This window comes from Phialemonium atrogriseum, assembly GCF_030411735.1.
Source record: "Phialemonium atrogriseum strain 8032-3 unplaced genomic scaffold QBC33scaffold_55, whole genome shotgun sequence".
NCBI classification, from domain to species: Eukaryota; Fungi; Ascomycota; class Sordariomycetes; order Cephalothecales; family Cephalothecaceae; genus Phialemonium; species Phialemonium atrogriseum.
Window position 1 is genome coordinate 27,700 of NW_026848192.1, and position 12,969 is coordinate 40,668.

A 12,969-nucleotide genomic window follows, 5' to 3' on the forward strand; every position below is an offset into this window, starting at 1 on the left:
AGGTTTGGACGTTGGATTCTGATGGTGAAATGCGGGGATGGTTGCAGAACGATGCAGAAAGGAAGAAGTGAACGAGGACAAAAAATTTCATTTTTCATTTTGGTGTTTAGTGCGTGGGCGACGACTACGTGCATGAGGCACCACACAACCTTTGTACCCTAAAGAAATTTCACACCCATTAATCACGGGCTTTACCTGTTCAGCTCCCTCGTGTCCTCTGCAGCAATATCCGGAAAAGCCACCGACATTCGAGTCAACCCACGCCTTCGTCGCACAACGACGCCATGGGTGACACACGTCCAAATCGCTTCGCTGCCATTTTCCAGCAGCTCGCCATTGCAGCCCCGCCAAACACCAAGTCCGCAGTCATCAACTATGCCGAATTTGCCAACGCGATTGCTTCCTGGTCGAGCAAGTGGCGCGAGAAGGGGCAGGTCGACAAGAACAGTGTTTACAACCGCCTGCGGCCGAATCTTGAGCGTACCATGTCGCTCGGTTTAAATAGCGAGGCTAAAGCCAAAGACTCATCATCGACACCATCAGGAGAGTCGCAGCTCCTGGCTTTGGCCGAATCGGAACCAGTTGATGTCATCATCTTGCTTGCGTCGTGCGTTCAATACGACCAAATCACAAGCCTCCTCGAATTGAGTGTGTCGTCTCCAAAGGCCATGGTCTCTGCTCTATCCGCGATTCTCGACCAAGACCAGCAGCTCCGAAGCATTCTCCTCGGCAACAGCATTGAAAAGATGGCTACCAAGTTGTTGAAGGATGAGGCTGGAACTCCCTTGGAAAAGAGGCTGACCCTGTTCCATCAAGGTATGGTGTTGCTTTATTTTATCGTCACGCCGTCGTCCTCAAACCTGAAACTGACCGATGGCGTGGATAATTGGCAGGTATTGCCCTTGCTCGGGCGAAGCCTCTCTCGGTGGTGACCTCCCCAGCAACTGCACCGCAAGGTGCCCTCCCGCAAGCTGTCGTTCAGCACTCTGCCAGTCCAACCATTTCTCTCTTCTGGATTGGCATCCCAGATGAGACCGAGATCCTACACCAGTCGACCACCGGCATTCCAGTCTCCCCCCGGGTGGCCAGTGCCCTCAACGACATGGACATGAAGGTACTCCTCCAACCCGAACTTGTCGACCAGCTCGAAAAGAGCCTTGGGCTGGCTTTTATTGGGCCGGAGCAGTCCTGCCCCGGCAAAACTGATCTCGACGAAGGGAGATGGCTTCACCAAAGCATTGTTACGCTGATGTTCATGCTGAACTCCCCAAACTGCCCTTTTCGGTTGGAACGGGCTTTATCATGGCAAGGGCTTGATCTATCTAAATTCGAAGATCTTCTGCTCGGCAGCCAGAGCAACCAACCATCCAGCAGCCAGCACCAACCAAAGACACTTGTCTTCCTGTCTCGGACCGGATACCCTTCGGAAAAGGCTCTCTCGCTGCAGGCTTTTTACAGCAGGATGCGCCTCATCTCAGCAGTGCATGGAAATTTGGAGGTATGTCCGCCAGAGGAGGAATTCCTCTTCAAGGAGGACAAGGTCAGTGACATGCGTCGCCTTGACATACTCACCCAGGCAGCTTCAGACCCAACGTTTAGGTACCATCCTCGAACATGCTTTGGTTTGGACCGTGTACTCTCTCCCCTTCTACTCAGGGAGATCCACCCGACGACGGCAGCAGTCTAGACGACAACAGCGGCAAGGGCACCTTTGCAGCCGCCATCCAGTTCCCCCACAGCTTCCACATCGTCAAGCAAAGTTACAGCAACCGCACAAGCAACATGGAGCTGCTGCCTATTTCCCAGCGTCCAATGCTAAACTGCAAGCTCCCTGCACCACAGCACCAGGCCTCAAACGAAACCCAGTCGTCGACGCGGCGATCCAAAAAGCTAGGCGCGCCACCATCCCACCAACCCCGGCCCTCCGGAAGTGTCAAACAACCCCGACCCCAGTGGCACTGGCACCACCAAGAAATTCGTCCCCGCCCTCCGCGACTTCGGCGAGCTGTGCGTCTTCGTCCGCGGGCCTGGCCCCGCCACCAGCAGGATAATCATCATCGTGCGCGTCAAGCCCAACGACAACGACATATCCGGCCGCAGCCCCGGACCGGAGATCACCTTCCAGCAGCTGCGGCCGTCCGACTTCCACTGGCTGGCCACGCCCGACGAGCGAGCCGCCAAGTACGATGAGCTGTGCCGCTTTGCGGTCTACGTGATGATGGGCTGGTGCGGGATGGCCGGTGGGAGAGTCTGCGGGTGGGGTGTCGGCTTGATGTTGGGATCTCCGAGATGGGTGGTGGGGGGAGGTTCTTTGTTAATGAGGTTACGAGGTGGTATACTGCTGGGTACTACTCGTATGCTACGCTGGCGCCGCCGTGGTTGGATGTTTGTGGTGGGTTTGTGGAGGGGTTTGTGGGGTTGTATGCGGGACGGGAGGGGGGTGGGGAGGGGGGGGGAGAGGGTAAGTGAGAGGTGGGTTGTGGAAGGCGGCGGATCCAAGCTGGCGGGTGGTGGGAATGCTGGACTTGACGAAAACATTGCGAATTGAGTACAAATTAGTCTAGTCTTATTAAATACTCGAGCCAAAAATCGGAATGAAGCCTGCCCTTATAATCCCTCCGGCAAGCCATGGGTCTTTATGCAACATCTCGGGGATCCTCGGGGGATTCCCAGATGCCGGGGCATGCCGGGGCTACTCAAGCAAACGACCGGGAAAAAGCACAGACCCCCGGAGTAGCCGGTCCCGGGCCAGGTCCGTTGAATTGGCCCTGCTCCGGGACCCTCCTTGCAGAGTCCCGACACAGTCCCAGTCCATATCCGCGGTGATTAACAAGGGGTTGAATTGATTAACTCTTGCTGTTAGAATTGTACGATTTTAACCGCTGGCATCGTACAATTCTAGCTGTTGGCATCGTTGGAATCGCTCGATTCATCCTCCTGTTGGAATCGTACGACAACTCCTATAGTAGGTATCGTGCAATTCCAGCCGATAAAATAGAATGTAAGCCGAGGAAGAGAGTTTGTCGTCTGCGTGTGACAAGGTAGCACCAGCTAGCTCGGGGGTGTTGCTGTCTCGTCTAAATTCTAGATATTGCTAAAAACTAGAATTTTTCGTCTAAATTCTAGAAAATTCTAGAATTAGTACCTACGCGGGCAAATGATACAACCCCTACCTATCCTTACTCGCAGATTGCATACTGTTGTCTCATTTTTCTCTAGACATGCCATAAGGATGTTCACCTGCACTAGCAAACAACTGTGAGATACGCAGATCTAGCTCAGCTATGGCTCCGTATAGCCTCTGATGCTTTGTCTCGGAGCAGGGAATTGCTGATGTGTAGCTGGGTGTGGAGGTTAAGCATGCCTTGGCGCGAAACCCCCAGAGAGGTAACTGGTCCCGTCAAATGTCATAGCCCTCTCCATACGTCTACTTATAATTGGCTATGTCCAATCTGATGGTACATTTCGTACTATGTGAGCTTAACTTGAGGCGGCGGCGTCGTCCCCATCCAAGCTTGGGGCGCTCCTGTCTAAGCCACGCGACCTCCTCACCAATACCAACCTGTTGACTCCAGTTTTCCTTCTGCAAGCAAAGTGTAACAAGCTACAATAAGACTCCACGAGAGCAGGTTTAGAGGGGTGCATTAGGCTATGCGGAATATACTCGTCCATCCCTCAAGTAATAACTTACACTCAAGGAACTTGGAAACAAAGAGAGACGTACCAGCGCAGTTTCATGGCCCGACATTTCAAGCTTCGGCCCAGGATATAGGGAATAAAGAGACGTGATAGAATTTGAGACTTTTCGTGAGATGCCTGACTCCTGTCTGGCCGTTGTCGTCGTCGTCAAAAGAGAACTGTGACGACAAGCACGGTAGCTCCAAACAGCACCAACAGGCAAAACAGGCTTCCATGCACGGTAGCCTTGGCTATCTTATATAGCAATTTCCCTGTCTTTGGTTATATCGTTGGGATGCTGCTGCTAGGCGGCAGGGGCTGAAGTCGGTGGAGCTGCCGCTGCCAGTGTGTATGTTATAGTTCCCCAGATAGCCTTGATTTCGAACTCGCTGTCTGAGACTTGCGGCTCCAAGCTCTCCGCTGTCTCACCAGCATTGCCATGTCACATAGGCTCGTTGTTGAACTAGAGGGTATCCGTGGGAAGTAGCCGCTTGCCACCTGGTAAGGGAGAGGCGGTGACGAACGGCTGACAAAAAGGCCGAAGGGTGCTATGATAGAGGTAGATAAACCCGGCCATGGAATTCACATTGCTTGGCCTGGCAGGGACCCTTTGCCCTCGAGCCTGCCGACGGCTATACGCTCGGCTGCTAGACCTGATAGACAAGGAAGCAGCACCTTGACTAGCAGCAGGTCCCTCTTTTGGCTACGATTGATTACGACAGCCGAATGGATCGTTGATTAGTTAATCAGGCCATCCCTTAAGGAGCTCCTCGGAGGAAGATCGATATTTGGTCGAATAAAGCTCGGGCTCCGGCCGGCGGGCCAGTTTGCCATTGTGAGTTGCTGAAGCGTTAAATCGAGATAACATTGCATTGGATCAGCCCCAAGGCAAAGTCGAAACCCATGCGCAGCCCTTGCTGCCCTTGGTGCCATGTTACCTCAATCCACATCCCGTCATGCCATTTCTGAGACCACTTCACCTAGGACATATCGAGACCTCCGCAACCGTTTCTCCCTATCTAGCATCTCCACGCACCGCCAGTGTAGAAGTGTAGAATCCAACCGCAATGGTCAAATCCCCATAGCCGCTGGAACGTCTGGAGATAATCGAGGAACCGCTTCCATTCTAGCAGGATCTTCTCGCGGTTTATCTTTAATGGCATGCCTATCCGACCCGGCAGTACTCCGCTAGTCCATTACATCACATCGAGAGGAATGACGTAGATCACCTAGAGCTTTCAGTGGTCTCGGGATTTGTAGTGGCAGATGTCTATCCAAAACCAGCCCCTTTTGACTAGACACTCATCCCCGACTACCTAATCTCAAGCCACCCACCTTCTCGGTCAGCTCGAAGCGCAACAACAGGCCCATCACAGAGCACCATGCCGAAAAAACTGCATACTCTATAGCCAAGCCGTTCCTAACGATATGCATAGAGGCAGACGCATCTACAGAGATTTTGCGTGAAGGTTTGCAGTGAGGGGCTTACTAGACAAACTTGCACCTAACTTGTAAGAGGGAAGACAGATGAGGAAGAAGATGTTTCAACTTTCGACAGCGCAGGCTAAGCTTTTCGCCGCTGTTGCTAAGGAATGTCGGGTTACAGAAATTCCACGCTACCTGCCAAATTCCTATCTGTAAGCTTCCTATCTTTCTCCTATCCGCGCTGTAATTATCCTGCGAGTACGTTATGCGGGGGGCAGAAACAACGCAACATCGCTGACCATGGTCCCGCTTTGGGATTCCTTCTACGACGAATCATGTTGCCAGTATGCTTGTGCGTCTGCGATGTCAGGAGTTGTTCTTTGGGAGAAGCTGCGGGGTGTTGTTAGTAGAGAGGAAGTTGTAGCTAGGTTTAAGTAATTACCGCTACTCATCGGGTTTGGAGCCTGCTTGCGACTTGGTTAATAACGCTGAGAGACTGGGAATGGAGGGGGGGGATGAGGAACAAATATACCTGTATCGTCGGATTTCCGCTGAAGAGCCACAAGCATTTGCACGGCACCGACAAGTTGGCTGATTTGTTGTTTCATCTCTGAAATGTCGTTTGCCATTTTGTTCATTGCGGACAATGTGCGCTCATTGTGGAGAGAGAGTAGTCGCTTCGCCGCAGTTTCTTTTGCGCTCTCTTCGAGCGCTTCCGCTTCTATACTGAGTCCCTTAAGCCCACTGAGACTGATGTGCACAGGTGCATCAGGATAGTACATGATACGGATCGCAGTGGTAGTCAAAACCCGAACCGCAAGGGCGAATAATTGGGTCAAAACTGCGTGTAGGGTTGGATTATCCTGAAGGGACTCTCCGAATTCCTGGATGAAGATTTCGTGTCGGTGGACTATCTCGTAAACCTCGATGGAGTTGTTGAGTTGACTAAACTCCATTAATCGGAAGAGAAGCACCCATGTGAGCACTATGGGAATGTAGCCACTGGTACTTAGATCGGCTGTACAGATATGCTTGGTGACAACCGATAACCGATCCATTAATGTAGCGGCTTCCGGGTTGGGCGGTGATGCTGGTTCTTCACGACCGATTTGCTTGGCGGCTCTGTGTTGATAGACGATGCAGGTGTGAAGGATCTGCAAACGCGAGTCTAAGGCTGTTGGCAGTTGTGGAATAGTGGTTATATCCTTCACCCACTTACGGAGCAATTTATTTGGTTCCGACCATCCTGACTCTCGAATCTGACGCCAGACATTGGCCCAAATCATCCCTCGGCAATCGGTAGGGTTGTATTGAGCCCCATGATTAACGAGCGATTCCAGAAGACCCTGGTCCCTCAGTGCTAGCGCTATCTGCACGGCGTTCCCAAAGGCGGCGCTAGAGGCGTTGACGTTGGCCTCGTATTCGTTTATCAAAAGGTCTACGACCTCTCTCTGCTGCCCAGCAGTTGCCGCGTGCAGTGGTGTTCCAAGTACATCGTCTGCTTCGTTGACGCTGACTTTCCTCAGGATTTCGCGCACCGTCGATGTCTTTCCCAGGTAGCATGCTAGCTGGAGGGCCTTCCCAAGAGGACCGCCTGTCCAAGATGAGCTTTCCGAGTTGTCGAGAACGAACCGAACAATATCGTCACCCTCAGTCCACACAGCGTAATATAAGGGATCGGGAGGCTTGAGTTTGCTCATGTTCTGGGAGTCCCAGTCCGGGTCGTAGACCTCAATCCATCGCCGGAGGGCGTTGACGTTGGTTGGATCGAAAAGGGCCACTGCCTGCTTCAGTAGATTGCTCGAGTCCCTCCCGCTCCTGATACAGGGCCCCAAATGGTTGGGCCAATGATGGCAAGCGTAATGCAGCAGCGGGTTCGGGGATTTCTCCGAGAGCTGATCCTCGGGTTCGTCGCCTGATGACGAGCCATCGCTATCGATGATGATCTTCAGACAATCCTTCGCGATTGCTCCTCTGCCTTATACGCCGCGGTCAGCTTTGCCTCTACGAGGATGATTTCTCGGATCGCGTCGGGATTGTTCTCGCTCTCGGCGAAATTGACGAACTTGTCGACCTGGTCCGTGACTTTGAGACTGATGTAGTCCCAGACAGACGAATGCGAGGCGGCAATTTCTCCGTCTTCAGAGAGATGAATAAAGTTCTGGCAGATTTTGTCAGTCTTCGCTGCCGATGCTTCGTTCGTTTCGCCTTTTTGCAGTGCGAGGTATTCCTTTCGTCTCAAGCCTCGCTCTGCGCCGAGAACCCATAAAAGAGCTCGTTGGGCGGCACGCTGGACCATATGTCGCTGATCCCCGAAAGGCAAGCTTTTCTTGTAGATAACATCGTAGGTTCGGACGAGGTCAACAAGCAGTCCACGGAACTCCTGTTCCTTCACCGACTTCCAATGTTCAGCAATCTCGGTGGATGTATTGTCATGGTCGAGAACTTGCTTGAGGGACAGCTCTGCCCACTTGAACCTATAAAGTAATTAGATTGTTAGAGCGGTGATATTATCCTTTGAATGTGATCAAGTTTGTAGACTAACATTCCCTCAGCCTTCGTGGATAGAGTTTCCACAATATCCTCGGAAAGCCCTGAGCTCAGAATGTTTGGGCGGTCTTTGTTGAACTGCTGAACTCGTCTGCCAATGAAGGATTTCATGTCGGTCATGCTGCTTTGCCCTCCTGCAACTACCACCTTCGCCAACGGAAAGTAGTCGCTTATCGGAACCACGCTCTGGCTCGCGAGAAGTAGCCGTAGTCTTTTTGCGTCCACCTTCTTGTCGATGTCCTTCAAGACCAGGAGAAGATGACGGGAGTCTGGGACCTCGTCTAAGCCGTCGATGATGATGGTGGTGCTACGTCGAGTATTGATAATCTTGACTAGCAAGACTTTCGCAGCATCCAAGCTAAGAGGCACTCGCCCCAGCGCTCCTGGCTTTGCTGACTGGTCGAAGGCGACTTCGATCTCCTCCGCAATTCTCTTCCTATCCTGTGACATGGCTAGTTGTCCCAAGAGCCCGCGGAGAATTCGCGTGACTACCACGTCATGTTCCGTCGTGCCGGGGGTGTCCACGATGCAGTAGAAGAAGGCGACGTTCTCTTGCTGCATCCTTCGGATGCGGTCCACTATGATGGCGACCAGGGAGGACTTTCCAGTGCCGACGGCTCCACTAATCCAGAACTGTCCGGCATCTTCTTCTCCCTCCCACGATTTGAACTCGGGCATATCTAGCAGCCAACTGCCAGCCTTATCGTATCCGGAAGCCAGCTTCGGCTGCTTTGCATGGTGCTGTCCTTCGACGTTGATATTGGGTATCAGCCAGTTCTCTATGTCCTTGATGAGGTCTTTGAACTCCACTCTTGACAAGTCCTCTAGCACTTTGTCGACTTTCTCGAGTGACTTGGACCATCCCAGCGTGGCTACGAAGCTGTGGCATTCGGTCTCGGTCACCTTGACCGAGTCGAGAGTGGGTTTCCACTCATCTGCAGCCACGAGACCTCGAATTGACCGAAATGGCGTTGATCTGGCAAAATAGCAGGCGGCCTTCATGTAAAAGAAGGCGACTCTGCGGTACAGAGCCACCAGCGCTCTCTCGAAATGTTCATTCTTCCCGTACCGACCTGAGACATAGTCGTCCTCCACGGTCCGGAATCTTGCCACAATTCGGGTAACGTGTTCGACCCCGTCGATGGCGGCCTGTCGTTCGTCTGTATCGTTGACGATGAGCTAAGTAATTACAGCCAAAGGTCAGCAATGCCAATTCGATCGCGTTTGTGCGAGAGCATGGGCATAATTATTCTCTTACCGGTAGAAGGACGCAGACTCCCGCCAAGGCAAGCCCGGCCTGAGGGTTGGTAGAAGCTGCTTGACTGGCAAGACTGGACACATGCTGCATGATCCTGACGATTCGGGTGACTTGTTCCCGAATCTTGAAAACGTGGCCGTTCCACTGCATGACCCATTCTTTCCGCTGCATCTCTCCGAGTTTCGCAACGGCGATGGCCCTCATTTCTTCTTCGCATCCTACTCGGCGCTTCACAGTGGTGTCACCACCGCCACCAGGAGACTCGAAATCCAAACGGCCGTCCTCATCGTCGGCGATATCCGTCATCTGCAATTCCCAATTGTCTTCCGCCTCTCCAGCCCCTTGCCGAGCCATGCGATCGAGTAGGATATCATAGGCCCCGACAATCTTTCTGTGTTTTGTCGTCCTTATCGTTGAGGATTTCCTGGTATGCAGCTTCCCAGAATTTAAACGGGTAAACAGTCTCCGTGCTCGTCGACGCATTTGGCTTCGTGTTGGGCAAGGACTGTGGAGCCTGTTGATAAATTGCTCATGTCAGCCAAAAAAGAACATCGCTCAAGGCAAGGGGAATTGATCGCACCGCCACGACTGTTATCGCATCCACCACCGCGACTTGACTCCCTACTCTGCTGTCACGGCCATCGCTCGAACCAGATTTGGAGGCGTCGATTTGAGAATCAGCGTCGGAGCGTTTGGACCTTCGGAAAAAACGCCTGGATAGCGCCTTATCCTCTTTGGGCTGCGGCATATTGAATGTCGTCGCATGCGATGCCGAAATTACAAAGCAATGCCAATATAGCGTAGGAGTTGTTACAAAGAAAGAACTCAAGACTGCTTCCCCGCTTTTGATGCCCAATCCCCCCAGCCTCACAAATATTTGCATGCAAAAATGCCTCAGGTTTCTTCTTGCCAGGTCCTTTGGTTTTTCGCTTGCAAATGCTTGTCATTGGCAGTCGATTTCTCCTTCCATCTCCTATAGGTTAGAAAACGCCACGCCTTTGTAGACTGCCTTGCCTTGGCCTGGGACAAATCCCTCGGCCGATTTTCCAATGGGATTATGACGATTAGGCATTTCGGCAATCTTTTGTCTCCTGTGACGAGATCCCTACCCAAAACTTGAAAGACATCCTCCACCACGAGGTTCCGCTAAGATGACATCGCCACCGACACCGTAGTGCCTGTCTCTAAGGCCAGTTGATAGGTAAGAAGTCAAATCTGTGTCCGCTATACTTAGTCCGCATCTCAGATTCCCCCGTACATTATATTATGCACCTGGCTTTAATTACATCTCTAGGTTGACGGAAGTATGCGCCGCTAGGCGGCATACAGACCCGGATCTTGGAAAAGCACGCGGGGTTAGGCAGTTGCTACACCTCCTGGTAATGTAAGGGGTAACCCTTCGACTACTGCATCGAGTGTCTGATTGCTGAACCGAGCGCTGATCTGCATATCTTTGGTGACCGCCTTACTTTCCTCCAGGCACAGCCTATGCAGGACAGGGAATACCACGCCGATGTCGCCCAGCAGGCTGCCACCAGGAGCATGGCAGCCACTGCCGCGTAATGGCTCCAACCCGCTGTTCCCTCCGTCAATTCATTCTGCCGAGACCTTCGCATGCACTTCTCGACTGTCTCTGCATTCCATCCTCAACCTCACCAGATCGCCGGCCATGGACTCCCTCAACTGCTCACTTGGTCAAACATACCCACCGCCCATTGCCAACTGCGAGGAAGACCACACCAACTCTTTAGTAAGCTAGGCGACTCGCAGCATCTTGTTGTTGTTCGACTCAACCATCTCGCGCTTAGTGGCTCTGTTGGGCTGGCTACAATAAGATTCTTGATTACTTGCTTGTTAGCGTTAGCCGAACGAGGGCGGAACTGCTGAGACAAGCAGGCATATAAGGACAGATCAGCACTTGAGTAGGCGCCGTGCTAGCCGTGGGGCAGAGGCGTGGCGTGTGCCTGGCTTCCCAAGGACGTTGTGGCGGACGGACCGTCCCACTGGGAAAAGGCAGGGCGGTGCGGCAACAACGCGGCAGCGGGGCAGATGCCGGGCGCATCCCTTCCTTTTCCGTAACTTCCTTGTTTAGCGAGCGACCTGATGATGCAAGCGTGGTATCTCGGCTGCATGGGCGTGGGGGAACCAACAGCATTAATATCATGCATTTATCTTGAGGAAAGTGTTCATGTTTGGAGATCTCGTCAATGGTGTTGTTGCAGAGCTGCTGGTAATTACGGAGGCCCGATGGCTGCCATGCCGTCCTCGAACATCACCGTTGCGGGCAGGTTGAGGCTGCAGACACACTATCCTAGAGTGTCTTCGGCGGCGTCGAGAAGGGCTGCAATGTCTGGGTTAGACCCAGTTGTCATTTTGTGTGTGGGTTAGTGTGTGTCGTCCACAGCAACGGTCCGGGTATGCGCTTCCGAAGTGCAGACCACGGGGATGCGCCGCGTGTCCTAGGCCAGTTGGAAGGACCGGTTGGAAGAACTGGCTGCACAGTAACAGGCTCTTTCCACACTTGGGCCAATGATTTTGATGTGTCTTACTGCCAAGCACGCCGGTGGAGGTTTTTCTCAACCTCCGGATTAGAAATTAGAGGTCCTTCGATAGCAGGGAAAGGGAAAGTCACTTCCACAGAGTTAAGCTAGCTGCCAGAGATGACAGGAAAAGGAGTCCAGAACTGCGACAGGCATAAGGCTGGACTTAACTCACGGAGTGTCCTTAGTAATCACGGGACCCAAAATCCACTAGATGTCTTTCTTATATGGGCGGCGTCTAAGTCAACTATAGGGATGACGAGATTGGAAATGTGAAGTAGGCATTTGACAATTTCGATTTCGCCATTGTCCTCCTTGCCACCTCTGCAGGTACGGCAAGTTGGCAGAGATGGCGAAAGTGTGCTGAGCAGGTCGGTGTGAGGACATCGTCGCAAAGTAGACTCGGTGCCTTCCGAGGCTGACGAATCCTTCTAGTGCTCGGCCGTCTGGTCGTTGAACAGGATTTTCGTCGACAGCAGTGTCACCTTCGCGAGGTAGCGTTAGCGACCTAAGGTTGGGGTTTTGCATCCTACAAAAGACTTATGTCCCGGGGATTGATCTGATCATTAGACTCAAAGACTGGTTTCAAAGTTGCCGATCAGTCCTCCAGAGCCAGAGCCACTTCAACGGCAAGTTCCACAGACCTGAGTAGACGCTAGACGAATAGAATCCATGATACTGCAGTGAAAATCCACAACGAGAACTAGACTTCTTGCTATCTCTTCTTGCATCTCGATGAACATCTGGCATAGTTCCCACCTCTTTCAGAGACTGGCCACTTTGACATTAAGATAAAGTTTGTCTTGGAAGAAGATGGTCTAACCTACTTTTAGTCGATGTTTGCAAAAACGCTCCTAGATGAGAGGCTCTAGAATGCGGCCGGTAAATTCAAGCCTCTAGAGTTGTCATTTATCCTCCATCATCTCTCTTCTCCGCTGAATTTAGGCCCTTCAACCTCATCTTGCAATTTCTATCCATTTTTAGTCCTCTCTTAAAGGATTGAACTCCTTTCTCGTCTGCGTATGAACTTTGGGCTAGAGAACGACAAGTCAGCACCCTAGGCTAATTGGAGGAAAGCAGAAAGTCACATTGTCCTGGAGACTGTCTGTCCATTGAGCACAGAACAGATGTCCGTATTTTCTGATCGAGAGACGCTAGCCATCAGTATGGACATGGGCAAATCGGTGTGAATGAAGAACAGGGGCGATATCAGTAGTAGATCAGCTACGTGCTTGGCATAGAGCTGGAAATAGTCGTCAGAGAATTGCTAAAGCTTGTTCTCAAGTAAAGCGACTGGAGCCTTATTGGTAAGAGGAGAAGTCTTAGATGTCAGGGCTGTTATATTTAAGGATGCTAATAAGCAAGTCAAAGTGACTTGAAGTAATTGGAAGTGATCTGAAGTAGTCTGCAGTGATCCAAAGTAATTTGAAGTGATCTGAAGTAATTTTAAGTGATTTGAAGTAATTTGAAGTGATCTGAAGTAATTTGAAGTGATTTGAAGTAATTTGAAGTGATTTG

The 12,969-nt window shown here is 51.9% G+C and overlaps 2 protein-coding genes across 2 annotated transcripts; one reads left to right on the forward strand and one right to left on the reverse strand.

Moving 5' to 3' along the window:
- Nucleotides 1-284: 284 nt before the first annotated feature.
- QBC33DRAFT_520135 (uncharacterized protein) lies at nucleotides 285-3,119 on the forward strand (the record flags this gene model as incomplete). Its single annotated transcript, XM_060426344.1, has 8 exons — nucleotides 285-816; nucleotides 894-1,540; nucleotides 1,657-1,759; nucleotides 1,932-2,226; nucleotides 2,331-2,392; nucleotides 2,627-2,752; nucleotides 2,864-2,965; nucleotides 3,106-3,119. 8 exons carry the CDS (start codon nucleotides 285-287, stop codon nucleotides 3,117-3,119), a joined length of 1,881 nt encoding a protein of 626 aa, XP_060277989.1.
- Nucleotides 3,120-5,426: 2,307 nt separating this feature from the next.
- Nucleotides 5,427-9,718, reverse strand: QBC33DRAFT_614675 (uncharacterized protein; the record flags this gene model as incomplete). The annotated part of the gene is made up of 8 exons (XM_060432602.1): nucleotides 9,492-9,718; nucleotides 8,912-9,425; nucleotides 7,649-8,832; nucleotides 7,112-7,580; nucleotides 6,597-7,061; nucleotides 5,884-6,557; nucleotides 5,636-5,847; nucleotides 5,427-5,461 (listed from the first exon to the last, which is right to left on the reverse strand). Exons 2-8 carry the CDS (start codon nucleotides 9,392-9,394, stop codon nucleotides 5,427-5,429), a joined length of 3,522 nt encoding a protein of 1,173 aa, XP_060277990.1. The 5' UTR covers nucleotides 9,395-9,425; nucleotides 9,492-9,718.
- Between the last annotated feature and the right edge of the window lie 3,251 nt (nucleotides 9,719-12,969).